At 40.4% G+C, this 17,244-nt stretch overlaps 1 protein-coding gene across 2 annotated transcripts in view; it reads right to left on the bottom strand.

Annotated features, from left to right (window-relative positions):
- Oseg6 (intraflagellar transport protein Oseg6) overlaps positions 1-11,911 on the bottom strand; it is a 142,887-nt gene extending 130,976 nt beyond the window's left edge. Inside the window, exons 1-3 of one of the 2 annotated variants that reach the window (XM_072306455.1) lie at positions 11,618-11,911; positions 8,061-8,215; positions 6,010-6,234 (exon numbers count right to left, since the gene is read on the bottom strand). In XM_072306455.1, the coding sequence (XP_072162556.1) occupies positions 6,010-6,234; positions 8,061-8,215; positions 11,618-11,632 (395 nt within the window). In that variant the 5' untranslated portion in view covers positions 11,633-11,911. Of the gene's footprint in view, positions 1-1,460; positions 2,185-6,009; positions 6,235-8,060; positions 8,216-11,617 lie in introns of those variants that run through there. The other variant, XM_072306456.1, reaches the window with a different exon arrangement.
- Positions 11,912-17,244: the final 5,333 nt, after the last annotated feature.

The raw sequence follows: 17,244 nt of genomic DNA, 5'->3' as shown, positions 1-17,244 counted from the left end.
ACATATTGAACGATGAATTTATGAGTGAGGTTAGGTTATGTCTAGCTGGCCGTATCTGCTCCAAGCGATAAATTAATGTAATTTAAGATGATTAAATTACGAAATTGTGCCAAAGAATCAAAAGGATGCAGCATTTACATCCCTGTTTGCATTCTCATAACAAACAGCACCCAAAAATTTCTAAACCATTTCGTGCATTTGTAGACAAGCGAAAAGCGCAACGGTGGATCGGAGAAAAGTGCTATGGTCTCAATTACATTGTTATTTTCCTCATGTCATGAATGCTAGTCTTCACATCTTGAAGAGAAGTTTTTTTTAGTGGACCCTATTAGATATAAGTTAAGTTCTATGTTTTCTGCATGATTAGAATGCTTCACCAGCTGGTGGCGAGAAATGCAGTTAGGTGTCGGATTCTGCCATTCATCCTACGTGTTGATTAGTTTGTGGCTATAGCTTTCTGAAAAAGCGAGGTACAGTTTTATTTCTTCTCAGTAGAGTTCAATCATAGGTCAACTTAATGTCACTAAATCACAGATCTTTGATGATGAGCATTAGCTCAAATTTTGTTTTCTCCGAGTCTCTTTGATTTGGTGTCAGTAGGTGTTAGAAGCACTATTTTGCCACTGAATGTCTAACAGGATCTCTCGTGAAGGGTATGTACTCATTCCATCTTCTTAACTTGACAATTAACTTTAAATGAGCTTCACTTTGCTGCATCTATTCCTGCGTGAAACAGGAGCATCCATTCCTCCTCTGTCTAGAAGCCAAACAAAATGCATCACCCATCTCCTTGGATGGCCCAGCCACCTGATCATTGAAACTATGTCGATACGGTGCGATGAGACATAGTCCTATCTTAACCTTGCAATGTATCGCAATTTGATGTCATATCGGGCTGCTTTGAGCTTTTAATAATTGGCCCACAGAATTATGGAATGAGCAGCAGATTGATTGAGATCCTCTTGCTCACTTACACGTCAATTATCATTATATTAACAATTATCTTTTTATGCAGCCAGAAGTATGTCTTCATGATCCTTACTTTGTCTATGAGCCTTGCCTGATCGCATCAGCCCCAGTAAATGAGAGGATATACCCACCTAAATCGGAATGGAAAGCTTTGTTTAAATCGCCGCCCCTCTTTCTTGCTGCTTATGTGAGGGATAATCTCCACCCTGTTAATGGATATTTAATCTCTGTTCTCTGTTTTATTTAAATGAGGACTAGTTTGCTAGAGGGAGCCTCTGTGTCATTCATGTATTGAGTGTTTGTTTACATCAAGTCATAAGAAATGTTTGCACCCACTTATTGCTATTTATACTTATTGCTAGATGTGTTACTGAAGTATTATTCCATTATGACCTAGCGAGTGCTTTCTAAGCTCAGGTCCCAGCATGTAATTACTCCAGTGAAACAGTACACATAAAATATCAGGTGTTCGGAGTTCAGTATTGACCTACCTAGTTTCTGCACCGCTAATCGTCCAAGGCTGAATGTGATTAGATCAATTGGTATCATTTATAAGAAGAAATGGAAAGCTCGCATATCACCTTCCATATAGTAACTAAATGCTCTTATCAAGAGATTGCCGTTTCGGTTGATGTCTGTCAGTGAACCTTAAAAACTCAAGGAAACTAAGAGGTAAATTTTGCAATATTTTATCCTTAAAATGCCTGTATTACGACCAAATACTTTCTCCGTGGCTATTGCATTTTTTAAAATAACTTAAGGCACTATGTGGGCAAGTATATGATTCGACAAATTTTATGGTGAAGCGATAATATTCGAAATTAATCCAAGAGAAAGGCAAGCTATTTCATTGCATGCGCAGGTATTTTTTTGCAATGGCCGATACTTAATAAGGTCAGTGAGAAATTCTCTTAATAGGTATTGATTGTCAGAACCTGCAGCCTGATTGTCGAAATTGTGTGTTTCTCGGGTAGACATAGATGACATAGGTCAAAAGGCGGTACGTGATTGGTCGGCGCTATGTCTTGTCGCTGTTTTGTCCTGCCTCTGATGGGTGGAACCCTAGACAAGCTAAAGGGGTCTCTTAAGTTTCTGACAGTATGTTGTCCATTCCACCAGACAAAGGCACGATAAAGCATATTAAGACATAGTTGATCAATAACGCTCCACCTTTTAACCAATGTCATCTGTGTCTACCTTTCAAACACAAACTTTCAACAATCAGGCTGCTGGCACCCTCAAGTTAGGAAGATCATCTTATGCGATAAGTATGCCTGTTGCCCAATTTTCAATGAGAAATTAGGTATTCAGGGGAGATGAAAATATTCCTCATTTCATTGCAGTCATCGACAATTTTACTTTTACAATGCTCCTTAGAGTATGGTGTAGAGTCTGTAGGAACAAAGTTTGGATGTTTGGATGCTCTAAAGAATAAAAATCCCAAAAGTCATGAAAATGGCTGGTTTAAAGTCATGCCACACCAAATAGACTCATTTTGGTAAAATTTGTGCTCTACTACTTCATTCACTGGTTATTTCATGAATAATTCATCATTCTATACAGAGTACCTATGATTTATAAGGCAACGCTCACATGAATTTCCATTATCATCTGATAGGTTGCTGAGTGATGAAATTCAGTATCGAAAAACTTGCCGCTAGCATTAATACAAATACAGGTGCGCTTAAGAGGGATGATGTATGTAGTTGAAACAAATGAGCAAAATTATTTTGTCACTTGGAATAAGCTTACAGTGTAATGCCTATGACAATAAGTTATACTCTTTTTCCATCAATTTTCTCACGCAGGTAAATGACAACTCGATAGCTATTCAACCCCTCCCCCTCCCCTGTCACCCTTTTCCTGTGAGCCTTTCCAATTGGTACAGATACATTTGACTACCTTAGGTAGCCCCGCTACTTTCAACTACCTATTTCCAGACTGATCACAAGTCAGTGGGTGCTATTAAAATTTCCGCTGAATGTGTATGTGCTTTAGCAGATGTTGTTTACTTTCCATTCATTCAGGATTTTCAAATAGCCAATAGTACCTACTTAATATTTTATGGCAACACCTTTTTCCATTCAAAAACGAGCTGATATAAACTACAAAAACCCTTAAAAACATTTTCGGGCGAAAAATCCGGTCAAAGAAACTGACGTGTTACATTTTATTAACCAAAAACATTCCCTTTCACCCCTCCAAGAAGCTTGATAAAACTAAGTAAGTAACTATGAGACGGCAAAAACTTCTCTCAAATTCTCAGGGTCCACCAAGGCCACATATGTCCAAAAACTTACTCTATGGTTTTAAAAAAAAGAAACAAAAAATAATCCCTTAACAATAGGAAAATTTAAAAAAAAAAAAAAAAAAATCGATTTTGTGGTTCACAAATATGTACATAAATCCTTCGAATGAACTTGAAATCACAAAATCGGTCGAGAAAATCTAAATGAATTTTCTCCTTCAATTATGAGTTCCGCAACAAGCACGACTCGCTTGAAGCTTTCCATACACGAGCCGCAAGAAACTGATTTCTTCTTTCTTACCTACTGATTAAGAGGAGAGCGGGAGCATTTAATTTTTCCTTCATTTATACAGGATGCAACAAGCATGACTCTTGCGTTTGCAGAAACCCTTTCATTAAGGAGATCGCGAGAGCCTTCACCGCGTCCATTTCCAAAAGGGATTACTCCAGAATTTCACGCATTTTAATAATTTAAACGATTCATCTGTTCTTCTCTTCTCTCCTTCCGTCCATAGACAGTGATACAAAATTTTTCCGACTCACTGATGCGACCGGCTCGATGCGTAAACAAGTGTGGATTACCTCTGAGGTGAAAAAAAAAAAAAAAAAAAAAATCAGAATAACACTAACATTACAGCATGGGTGAGTTTTCTTATATCGAGACTTAATTCAATTATTTTAATAACTCCTCATGTCAAATGGGACCCATTCCGTGAAAATGAAAAAAAGGAAAAGTAAACGAAAACTTTTAGCCTTCTCACCATCCAAATCATATGGTATAAGCTTACAGTAAAAGCAACCATGATTTAGATGCAGCGAGGTTAATCGAAAGAGTCTGATAAGTACCTATGTGGTAAAATGGGTCCACTGTTAAAACTGAAGCTGGCGTCAGGGATAAAAAGGCACCGTTTCACTGAGAGCATCGAGCCGGTCGCGTCAGTGAGTCGGAAAAATTTTGTATCTCTGTCAATGGATGGAAGGAGAGAAGAGAAGAACAGATGAATCGTTTAAATTACTAAAATGCGTGAAATTCTGGAGTAATCCCTTTTGGAAATGGACGCGGTGAAGGCTCTCGCGATCTCCTTAATGAAAGGGTTTCTGCAAACGCAAGAGTCATGCTTGTTGCATCCTGTATAAATGAAGGAAAAATTAAATGCTCCCGCTCTCCTCTTAATCAGTAGGTAAGAAAGAAGAAATCAGTTTCTTGCGGCTCGTGTATGGAAAGCTTCAAGCGAGTCGTGCTTGTTGCGGAACTCATAATTGAAGGAGAAAATTCATTTAGATTTTCTCGACCGATTTTGTGATTTCAAGTTCATTCGAAGGATTTATGTACATATTTGTGAGCCACAAAATCGATTTTTGTTTTTTTTTTTTTTTTTTTTAAATTTTCTTATTGTTAAGGGATTATTTTTTGTTTCTTTTTTTTAAAACCATATAGAGTAAGTTTTTGGACATATGTGGCCTTGGTGGACCCTGAGAATTTAAGAGAAGTTTTTGCCGTCTCATAGTTACTTACTTAGTTTTATCAACCTTCTTGGAGGGGTGAAAGGGAATGTTTTTGGTTAATAAGATGTATCACGTCAATTTCTTCGACCGGATTTTTCGCCTGAGAATGTTTTTGAGGATTTTTGTATAAGACTGTCGGATAGGATCCCATGAGACTAGACTCAGCGCTAGCATGGGGGGGGGGGAGCTCTGCCCCCAGTATCTTTAATGTTATTGTGGTGCGGATAGGTCAAGACTTTCTCGTTTGGACCAACACTTTACACCCATCTATGGCCTTTTATCCACAGGACGTTTTCATGGGATTTGTCCCAATTTCAAATCGCAGGTTTGAAACTTTTGGGATTTTTTCCGGTTACCGTCTCTATAGGACAGGGCTCATACAGTCCTGCGACAAGTTTGCGCCGAAAGAAAAGTTAATAGATAGTAAAATTAGATATTTTTTCCTGAGTTTTCTGTTACCGTAAGCTTCCATTTAAACCTTATTTCAATGGTTGAATCGACTGGCTAGCCATTTTTAAATGGAGATTGGCCAATTGGCCAGCCAAAGTCGACAATGGCTGAAATGACTGGCCATTGTCAACATTGGCTGATTTCGGTCATTGGCTGTAACAGTAACACATACACACATACAGGGTGATCCAGACCACCTATCCACTACCTTTTTCTCGAAAATGGCGAAAAATTGAGCTTCGGGACGAAAACTGTAAAGTGACCCCAAAGAATCGAGTGAAAATATTTTCAGCACTCACAACGCTGAAGAATTCAATCCAAATACCTCGCAACGCCGCTAAGAAAAATCTAGAGGTAAAATCACAAGCTGAAAATATGAAGAAATCGTCTGACAAAAAGTTTGCTACCGTTTCGGTTGGCGAAACTGTCATCATTCCTATTCCTGATGTTGAAACAAATGGGGATCAAGGCTTCAAAAGGTGTCGATGCCATAAAAAATGCACAACCTGGAGATAGGCGTGCCGCGCTGCTAATGTCTTTTGTGACTGAAGATGCCATGACAGCACTCCATTCACCGACAGATAAGTTAGGAATTTTCAAAAACACTGGATATGTTCCAACAAGACATTGGCTAACATGCCACAGCCATTCTTCTCATTGGCTAGCCAATTTCAGTTTTTCGATCTTTGGCTGGTCTCTTTTTATGCAATTTGGGCAGTGCTGACATTGTTGACTTGGGAGGCAATTGTCAACATTGGCTGAATTCCGTCATTGGCTATGACATATGGATAAACGATGTCCAAGAGATGATTATTCAACCGAGAAAGATTACTTACTTGGCGGTTAAGTGATTATAAATGCAGATGTTTCCTTTGATAGACCCTACAGCTAAAATCCAGTCTTTTTTGGCCCAAGCTAAGCAGGAGAGAGTTTCTCGTAGTCCACTATCAACATACTGCTTCTTCTGTCTGTTGGAATCCCACAAAATTATATCATGAGAGCCTTGAGCAATTATGCCCAACATATCACCTTCTGGGTCCCAGCAGAGATCTATGCATGACCTACAGGGGCAATTATCGAAATTTAAGTATGAAACACAGTTATCTTGATCTCAAACCAAAATCAGCATGAAAATTCTGTTTCAAGCCTGCAGATTGGAATGACATAAAACTCAAAAATGTCTCCTATGTGAATCATATTTTAAACTTATTTATATGATCCAAACCACAGGTCAGAGTCGGACTGGCGTAAAAAAAGTTAGGCAGCTACTAGGATTTTGGGGCCCCTGACGTAAAAACTGGGCCCCTATGGGGGGTCTGGGGGTCCTCCCCCGGAAAATTTTCAAAATTTAACCCCTGAAAATAGAAGTTTTAGGCTCTTTTCGCATTGAAATTTGATAAATAGCGCCTCCGAAAATGTCACCAATTTTTTAGATATTTTTTGAAAAATTCGGCGATTCCTCTTGTTGATAAAGAAGCACATAACCTCCTCAAACTTTACGCATGGGCCTCTGCTGATATCTTTTCAGAGGCCCCGCCCCTGAAGTTACCTTCTCCCGGCTGCAGGGCCAGTAGGGGCGCCTCCAAAAAGAAGTCATCTTAAAACCTTCAAAGACCGGAAAAGAGAGCTTTCAAGACCCGGAAGGGCCCCTGAAAGTGAAACTCTTTTTTTCGAGCCCAGGGTTAGGGGCCCCTGCTGACATATTTTCAAGGGCCCCAGAAGTGACCTTCTTCGGGCTATAGGGGTCTCGGAGAAAGAGTCATGCTGTTTAAAGTAAAAAACCCTTAGAGGCCGGGAAAATATAGCTTCGAGGGCCGCTCCAGGGCCCTTGAAGCTCGATATTTGAAGCTTGATATTTTCCGATCGCTGAGGGGCCCTTTCAGGGGCCCCTGAGGTTACCTTTTTCCGGCCGTAGGGGCCTCAGAGAAGGTGTTATGAGTTAAACCCTCAAGGACTGAAAAAAACGAGGGGTTTTCAAGGATTCATTTCATTTATTGAAGAATAAATTCAAGGATTTTTTCAAGGATTTTTCACTTTTTCATGGATTCATTTCATTTATTGAAGAATAAATTCAGGAATTGTCGGCTCAGGGGCCCCGTCGGGGCCCCTGAGCCGACAATTCTTAGGCAGCGATCGCTGCCTAGCTGCCTTAGCCAGTCCGGCCCTGCAGGTGGTATTTAATACCTCAAAGACCGCTCAAGTTAGTAGACTTGAACTGGAGGGACTGTGTCCTGCCACCTTGTACTCTTGTGATCTGGGATGAGCTTGTTAAGGTGCTTGTGAAGCCCAACAAATTTTACACATACAAAGGCCATATTACCGGGAGTTGAATTGCTGGAGGGTCCATTGGACTTACAGTGGGCAGACTAGGAATACTAGGATTAACGAAATTCAGAGAGAGCTAAAGACATCAGAGGAAATCTACACCATCAAATTGAAACTTTTACTCTTCTGATTTAAAAAACAAAACCTTAGTGCAGAGTCTCCTTCAATAATATCCGAGGTTGCAAAATTGTAGAGGGACTTCAATGGACAGAAAATGGAATAAGACAACAGAAAAAGGTAACATTTGGGCTATTTGATGGTGCAATTACCGAATTTAATTGTCTTGAAGCCTAATACCCTATTAATGCTCTACATCAATGCGGGGACATACCATGTTGAAGAAAATTGTGCTGATTTTCTGCCATTAAGAGGCCATAGTTTAGGCAAGAAAGGGTTAGTTTTAAACTTGGATGTTTTAACTTTCGTTGAGAGAAGTGCTTTATGATCAACCAGCACAATGCAAAGCATGGCAATTCTGGCTTGTTACATAGCTACATATTTCTTGCAAACATTGGATCTTTTAAATACTTAAATTTTTAAGGGACATCATGTTGCTTCTTACCCTGAGAGATTAATTTTATCAACAGCTGCTCCTTCACGACTGAAAATTGAAACTGTCTGATCAGCTCCTGCTGTTGCTAAAAATCGACCACTTTTAGGTTGCCAAGAAAAAAATACTTCCCCAACACCATGAGGTGAACTCAGCTGATACAAAAGCTGCAATGATAAACGAAGGAACCAATCATTGGATTGAAGAGACCCAACCAGGTGAACAGAGGAACGAAATTCTAGAAAAATGAAAGGGGCTGCAAAAACTTATTTTTGAGGTTGCTTTTCAACCGTTACCTCTCTATTCTTGTTAAAATCCATGCACTTGGTTGAACTGTGCTTCCAGAAAAATTAATCACAGTCGAAATTAGGAAAATTAAAAAAACCATGCTTGAGAGCGCTTTGCCCCTCGGACGTGTGCTTCCTCACTGTGGTTGTCCGGGTTAGTTGATTTGCTTCTTTTTGAGAGACCTGTGCAATTGTGCATCCACCATGAGGAGAGTGTGTTTTCCGGAGGGTTTACATTGACTCAACAATTGTTTTAGTGTGGCATGGTCAGAACCGGATTTAGGGGGAGGCCCAAGGTGCCATGGCACCGGGCGGCAAATTTCGGATTTTTTTCGTAGAAAAAGAAAGGAGAGAAAAAATGAGGGAAAACTAAGTACTGGGCAGCGGCGGAGCACTGAATTCCTTTTGAATTGATTCCATCTCCGGGTGAGTCATCTCAATCCTCTATGAAAAACATGGGCATATTCAAGGCGGCAAATTTGCCGCTTGATAGGAAATTATTTTTTGACTCTCTCCGCGAAATTACACAGAATTTTATTTGTTCATGCTCTATGAACTATGAGGGGAGGGCCACCCTGTGCAGCGACTTTATTGCCTCATATGGCTCGATTTTTAGCCTGACAGACCTTTCTTTGTCAAAACTCTATCCACTTTTGTTCGAGAAAAATTTGCAAGATGCGTACCCGAATATTTCCATTGCAATACATAATACCTTTCCGTACCGGTGACCAATTGCTCGGCGGAGCGATCTTTCTCCGCTGAGGGGCGAGTGCACAAGTATCTAAGGATATATCAGTGGCATTAGAGACGTGTGAATGTCGAGATGATGTCAATACATAGAGAGAAAAAAGGAGGTGTTTGCATCTTGAGGACTGTCTACCCCGTGACGTCGAGGTCGGTACAGGTACTCCAGAAAAATCTGGAATTCGAAGTATGAAAAATTGATCATTATGTCCGATTTTTTTGCTTAAATTAACTCAATAAATTCAAACACAATATATAGAATTACTTTTTTCCATAAACTACACCATTTTCGAGAAAATCTATGATAAAAATCGTCGCACCGACCTCCGTCATCAAAAAAGTCCAAGATGCCCGAAATTCAACCACCTCCTTTTTTTCTCTATGATGTCAATGGAATTCGACATCACTATGCAACTGGATTTCGAGGACATAATAGAGAAGTTCGCGCATGTCAAAGCGGGAAAGAAAAATTTCTAGAGCTTTCAATGCCTCGGTGAAACTCTATGCCCCTCAAATTTTCTCTCTCTTCTCAACTATATCAATCCGTAAGTTTTTCGAAAACTTGAGTAGGTAGGTACATCGATGACCAAAGTGCGAAACCACAAATCTCCATTTGCGACGTTCCAGACTTCCTGTGATACTTTATTCATTCTATGAAAAAGTAGTCAACGTAATTTCTTGACATTTTTTCCCTGTAAGCAGAATATTCTGTATGATTATGACTCTCAAGCTATAAAGTCTGCTTGTTTCTCTTTGGAAAAATAAAATAGAAGCGGAAATTCTAAAACATCGCGACGGAAATACGAGATTTTGCACTTTAGCATCAACATTTAATTAAATCTTTTACTATGTTCAATTTTCGCCTTTTTCGTTCCTTAAATCCTTAGTCCTTGAAAAATCATATCTTCCTCCTAAAATATTTGTTTGCAACACTTTCCTGCATATAGATGCGCATTTTTCTGATTGGAGAATCAGATTTCTCTTCTGTCGTGTTTTCGAAATTTATATTTCGTGCGCATCGCGTGTTTCTATGAGACATTACACAGTACGGGAGGGGGGGGGGGCGGCAAAATTTTTCGGGCACTGGGCGAAAATCCGGCTCTGGGCATGGTGAATAGTTATTAATTTTAAATTATATATGAATGGAAAAACAGTTTGTTCGAGAAATTTCTTCCTGTGACTAATTGTGTCACAAAAGTTTGTCCAAAAATTTTGCTTGGGTAAACTTATTTGGCATGGACTTTACTGGCTGAGACAATTGCATTGGTGTTGTAAGGCTTGCTTATCTTGCCTAGTATGTGTTATTTGGTACTTATCTACACCATGAGCTCTGAGACCTCCATTTGCATATCTAGTAAAACTTATTGATGGTTCCAGTGTTCTAAAGGGCTAATTTTCATAATTCTTAGCGCTATCGACCACTAAAGGTCTCTAGATGAGCCCGCTATATTCAAATTATGAAAATTTGACACAGGTATTTTTGTATTAGGTACCTGGCAAAGTTGCGAATTCTCCCATTTAAACAATGTAAATTTTAATTTTTTGTCATAGTTTGTTTGAGCGTTCAACTGGTCCGATTTCCATGATTTTTGCTATTATCAACAGGTGGTAGTCCCTGGGAAAGTTCGCTATAAGCAGAATTTGAAAATAAGACCCGGGTTATTTTATATAAGAGTAGACCAGAGAGCTCAGGAAGGGGGGACAACCTTCGAAATTACCGCCTATAAAAAATGGCGGGCATATCAAATTTAGCGGAAAATGTTGAATTTTCGTCTATTAGTAGGGTACTAGGGGGCTATGCTCCCTTCAATGACTTGAAACCTGTTGACTTGCCCCTTTACTTTATATCATGGACTTGCTAGGGGGGTTTCTAGGGGAAGGAGGGGCTGCACACCCCAAAAAAGTTAAAATCAGATGTACCTGCACGATACCAATATATATAAGTGTAAAAGACAACTCAGCTCTTACTCCCTCTCCTCCCCACCAAATGTTAGCAGAGATGCATTGCTGGAGTCTCCAGAGAACTTGCCGGCATTGCTTACCTGCAGCTTACAACATCTGATGTTAGACTCTGGAGGAATTGCTGAGAGACTTGTTTCAAAGACGTCAGTTTGCAAACTTCTCTCTACATTTCGAATCTACTTATCGAGGTCAGAGGCGACAGACAGTGATGTAGAACCGAAGTTAGCTATACATCCTATTCACTTAGCGCTTAATTTCTCATGCTACATCTTGAGGTTCTAGGCCTGCTGCTTTTTACTTGTTAAGAGGTTGAAAAATATGGAAGATTACATTGAGTTTGTGATTTCAAAATAAACTGTAAATAAAGTGCAAAGAATCGGTCTGACAACAACAATAATGCAAAGAGATGACGTCAAGACATCAGGTAACCCTCCAAGCTCTCCGCTTCACATTCCTCCAGAGAGCTCTCCGGAGACTTTAGCAAAGTAGCTATGCTCATGAGAAAATTGCATAGTACCAAGGGCATCTCTTCAGGCACCCATATAAATATATCAAGAAACAACTGATCAGCATTACCTCGTCTTCAGCCATTCTCAATTAGGTCTTCTGAAGTGATTTGATTAGATACAGTACGTAAAGCACGTGATGCTCACTTCAAAGGTGTGATCATGTTCAGTCAGTTCAGTAGAGCTGATTCTAAATATTACTACTCTACAACACCGGCAGAATTTCGGTCCGCATTCAACATAGCATTAGCATTCTGATAATATGATGCAATATGATGAAGGTAACTATGGTAACAACCATGGTAACAACAACAACCACCGGCACAACCGGCACTTTACACACGGCGGCGCCCCAGACGTAGCCCAGACGCTGTTAGTGCCACGTCAGAGAAAAGCGATATATATCGATTTTTTCGCATTGAGAGCATTTTGGAAGAGGTTATTGTTTGGATCCAATTCGATATAATGAAGAATCCCTATGATGACGTTGATGACGTCGCCACTTAAATAATAGCGTCTAGTGTACACTTGTCATCATTTTGAGCGGAAATTGACGGAAATTGGCAAGGCGGATAAAGAATGGTGGTCGCATTTCGTACCCTCTGGACGTCACACGGTATCGGGTAGAGTCCTTTATACCCAGAGTAACGACAACTCGATTATCAGCTGACTGGCAGCCGACCTTGGCTGGCCATGGAGGCCGAAACTAGTGCACTCAAACGAACGATATTGGGGGATAAGGATGGGACTCTAATAAGGATCAGGAATCCTGCGATGTCTGTCACACAGAAACAACAACATCAACAAATTGATCAATTAAAAAGAAAATGAGATTGGTTTGTGAATAATTTCTTAATCTATTTTCATTTTGGACCGATGGCAATAACAATTTACTCTTGATAAACCACAAAGTTTCAAATCTTTTCCTCAATTAGGTAAAAAGTTAGAGGGGGTGGAAGGGACTACCCTGTATAGTAAGTATGGCCTCCTAGGACCATCCCCGGATAATTTCGAGAAAATCCAAGGGGAAAATTTCGAGCAATGTTGCCACATCCATCATTCATACGAGTCAAGTCGCGTAAATTCGGAGCAGGCTCTTTCGTTTCATTGATTTCATTTGTTCATCCGATTGGACACATTTTAAATTAAGTATGGCCTCCCGGGACCATCTTAGGGAAATTTCGAGAAATTCGAAAGGGGAAATCTCGAGCAATGGTACCGAATTTCCTCAACATCCGTACGAGTCGAATCGCTTGAATTCGGAACTGGCTAAGACGGTTCAACAATTTTATTTGTTCATCCGATTTGATACACATTTTATATTAAGTATGGCCTCCCAGGTCCATCTATGGAAGATTTAGAGAAAATCCAAGGGGGAAATCTCCAGCAATGTTGCCGAATTTCACCATCATACATACGAGTCAAGTCGCGTAAATTCACAAAAGGCTCCGAAATTTCATTTGTTAATCCGATTCGACTTCTTCTATATGAAGTATCTATCTCGGGCAATTGAATGTCTTTTCCGTTTGGGGGCTGAAATCTCGGATCTGCATCCTTGGAGTCCGAACGCATAAAAAAAAACATCATGTCACCGCGGAAAATCCCGGAAAATTCTATATTTTTTACGCCTATCTAAATTATTTGTTATCTATAACGAGGAAAAAATGTTTCCAGGGGAAATGCTTCTTTTTCGATTACGATTCCCAGCTGACATCTACTCAGAAGGACCCTGTGAGTTTGAACACACAACAATAATTGCTTTTTATCACGGAAAATCCTGGATTCTTTCCACTGCCGGGAATTGGCTAATACAGGGCGTCCGGAAGTTAACGTACTTAACTTTTAGGATTGCTTTTTCGTCTCAAAATATGACTTTTTTTCCCTATAGGAACACGTATGCCCGAAAACGCTTCGTACGTGAGCTATGCGCTTCAGAAGTTGCCGTTTTTCTCTTTCAAATTGATGTAAATCCTCGTCATTTTTTCATAAGTGGCTGAAGCTTGGTATACCTAGAGGGGGGGGGGGGGGTACTTTTTAGCGCTCTATTCATTTTTTGTGTTTTCAAGGACGTACGTCTTTGAAAAATGACGTCACAAGCGTTCCCGAATTTGAAAATCACGATAACTTTTTTGGTAGACGATATTTCCATAAACGACGGATTACGGCACTTGAAAGAGCGCGAACCCACTCAGCATGATATCTCAAAGCAATGTTGTTATTTGCTGACATATGTTGATATAATGTTACTAATATGGATGGAATGTTAAATCAGTATTGTCAGGATAAGACTGACAATATCAACATTGATGTAAGCTTGATACACAGATTAGTCCAGATCGCTAACATCCAATCTAGCCAATGCTTCAGAAGCGTGAGTAATTTTGCTTACAGGTTAGGCAACTTTAGAAAATTGATGGCACTACCAGTAGTGAAAGAACTTGACCGGATCGAGAGAAATTTCCTCTTGATTCTGATTATAAAGCTTTAATAAAGTATAGATAGTAATGTATAATAATGGTTTTTGATCAAATAAGATTTTATCAAGTACTGTTATGCTAAGTATTCTGTTTCAATATTCTTACAACAGTTGGTAGCAATTAACTGCTCTCATGGGGGCCTGGCGGGAATTCAAAACTAGGAACCAAAAGTCTCATTTTGGCAGGATTTTGCTTTAATTTTCGGTTTCTAAGGCTTTAAACTTCAAAAATATGATATATTATAATCTGCAAATTTTTTCAATAATGTTATCTACTCAGTATACTGATGAACTCTGATTTGTTTATTTCCACCGATAAAGCACAAAAACATAGCCCGATTATACGAATAAAGAAGGAGAATTAATTAAAATACGGGTAAACAAGGCTAAAAATTATTGAAACACTTAAAGGCAGGACGTTTCGAGCTGCTACCAGCTCATTTTCAGCTGCAAAAACACATAAAAACAAGTAAAAAATTGAGTGGCGACCTGACCCCAGCCGTTATTATGAGTGGTTACGTGATAACGGCTGAGGTCAGGTCGCCACTCAATTTTTTACTTGTTTTTATGTGTTTTTGCAGCTGAAAATGAGCTGGAAGCAGCTCGAAACGTCTCACCTTATAGTGTTTCAATAATTTTTAGCCTTGTTTACTCGTATTTTAATTAATTCTCCTTCTTTATTTATTTCCACCTTAATTATTTAATCTGGAAATATTGAACCACATAAATTCTACTGAGAAACTAATTCTTGAATTCTTCGGAACGTTTCATCCCACAAAAATCTGAAAAAGAAGTATTCCCCCGCCGAAAATCTGCTGAAAATAGCCAAAATTTCAGTTTTGGTTCCTAGTTTTAAATGCCCATGGATTTTCCCGCCAATGGCGCTCACAAAACTACTCACGCTCCTCCGCCGATGTTAGCGATCTGGACTAATCTGTGGCTTGATAGACCGGTAATCAAGGAGATGTCATGAAGTGTCAACCTGATAACAATGTTGACGCAAGGTACACTCTACTACCTACAGGTATGGACAAACGGGGTGCCGAAGTGGCAGCGCTGAGATTATAGGCCATCGAGTGACGTCGTAAGTCGTACCGTCTATGACGCGCAGTTCAAAATGAGGTTCTGGTAGATCCGTTAGCTTCGATGAGGCATCAGATGAATTTAAAAAATTGATAGAACTCAAAATGACGAAAACCTCAACAAAGAACACGAAAAAATAACACGAAATTGACGAGACCCACTCTTAAAACAGAAAGTAAATAAGTTTTCAATATGGCGTCGCAGTCGTAAAATTGGACGCTGCCAAATCTACGCGTTTCGACGACTTTCTAAAGTTCCATTTGTCCATATCTACCTGTAGTAGAGTGTACCTTGATGTTGACGGGGGCATATCAATATTATGTACCTAAGATTATTGTAATGTTACTTCAACCTTATTATCAATGTTGTTGCAATGTTCAGGCTAGAGTACCTGTATAGCGAGAGTATGGACAGATGTGAAACTCCGAAAATCCATCAGGCCTTCACCGATGCTTCTGCGAATAATAAAAGCACGGGGAAAAAGTGAAGCCTGGTTTGGCGCTGGGTGCTTGTGTGAGTGTGTAAATGAGCGCGGGAATCCATGGCGGCAAACAGAAATTTGATTTGAACTTGTCCTCTTGATTTTTCCACATTTCTTCTTTTAAACGTGTTTTAAATGCCTGAAACGATTATATTAAGAAAGTTGGGACTGCGTCCTAATATAATACACCTACTTTTGCTCGGTAATAGGCAGTAATCTCAGATAAAGTTAGTTTTTCTTTTGCTCATGGTGGTTCTGCCGGTTCAAACAGGCCGTTACAGTCCTAGATGACCGTTACTCCCAAATGAAATTAATCGGTCGACGACGGACTAAAACTAACCTGAAGTTAAAAAAATATGAGTGGGTAAGTGAATTTGGGCAAAGATCAACCTAGAATACTTTGTTTCCGCAATTTTATTTAGTTCCCGCCCTACATTTGAATTTCAAACTTGTCCCGATTTCGCCGCCAATCCTCTAGCCAATAGTAGAGGTGATTGAAAAGAAGCTTCATTTTTTGCTTTTAGCGCTCCGTCTTTATGTCTTTGGAAAAAATCGATAGATATCGCTTTTCTGTGACGTTGCACTAATAGCGTCTATGTCCGATGTTTTCGGAACATGTGGTATTCTGAAAGATCCGAAAAAGATCCGGAACCATCATAAAACAGCGGAAATCGTTCCGGGATCGATTTTTCCGGCTTATTAACCCTTTCGGAGTCCTCCGTTTTTATGAAACGCAGAAATCATCTTTTTTGAGCCGATTAGCAGATAGGAAAGGCCGAGTAGAGGCCCGTCGCGGTCGGATGATGGCACGGGCAGAGGTGGATAATGAATTAGGGATGCGGAAAGAGCAAGGGAGAATAGGTGAAAAGGGTGAAGGGGGCATGGGAGGGTTGGGGAGGGGGAGGGGAAGAAAGGAGTGAGGAGAGGAGGGATGGTAGGCTAAAGGGACGGTTTGGCAGTGGGGAAGTGAGGGGGAGTGGAGAGGGGAGGGGTGGGATGAGTGAAAAAAGGCATCGGTGAGAGGGGAGGGGAGGAGAGGGTAGGGTGGGCGGAGGGGAGGGGAGAGAGGATACGATGGGAGAGGGGGAGGGAGTGGGAAGGGGTGGGGGAGGGGGAAGGGGTGAGGCAGGGGGAAGGGGTTAGGCAGGGGGAAGGGGTTAGGCAGGGGGAAGGGGTTGGGCAGGGGGAAGGGGTGAGGCAGGGAGGGGGGAGGGGGAGGAGAAGGAGGGGAAGGGGTGAGGCAGGGGGAAGGGAAGAAGGAGGGGAAGGGGTGAGGGAGGGGGAAGGGAAGAAGGAGGGGAAGGGGAAGGGGAAGGAGGTGTGGCGGGGGAGGGATGAGGGGTGTGGGAGCGAAGGAAGGGGGGAGTTGATGCTTCGTCAGTACCAACTTTAATAAGTATTGATTGATTAATTGATTAATTGATTGATTGATTGATTGATTGATTGATTGATTGATTGATTGATTGATTGATTGATTGATTAATCCATTGATTGATCCATTGATCATCCATGCGAGTCGAGTCGCGTAATTCCGAGCAAACCCTGTCATTTCAGCAATTTCATTTGTTTCTCCGATTTAACTCATTTTATGGTAAGTAGGGCCTCTTAGAACCATCCTCGGGTATCCTCATATCGAGAAATTCAAAGGGGGAAAATT

The sequence above is a fragment of the Bemisia tabaci genome, chromosome 1, assembly GCF_918797505.1.
Source record: "Bemisia tabaci chromosome 1, PGI_BMITA_v3".
Lineage (NCBI taxonomy): Eukaryota > Metazoa > Arthropoda > Insecta > Hemiptera > Aleyrodidae > Bemisia > Bemisia tabaci.
Note: the sequence above shows the minus strand (reverse complement) of the source record. Positions and strands in the feature narration are given on the sequence as shown.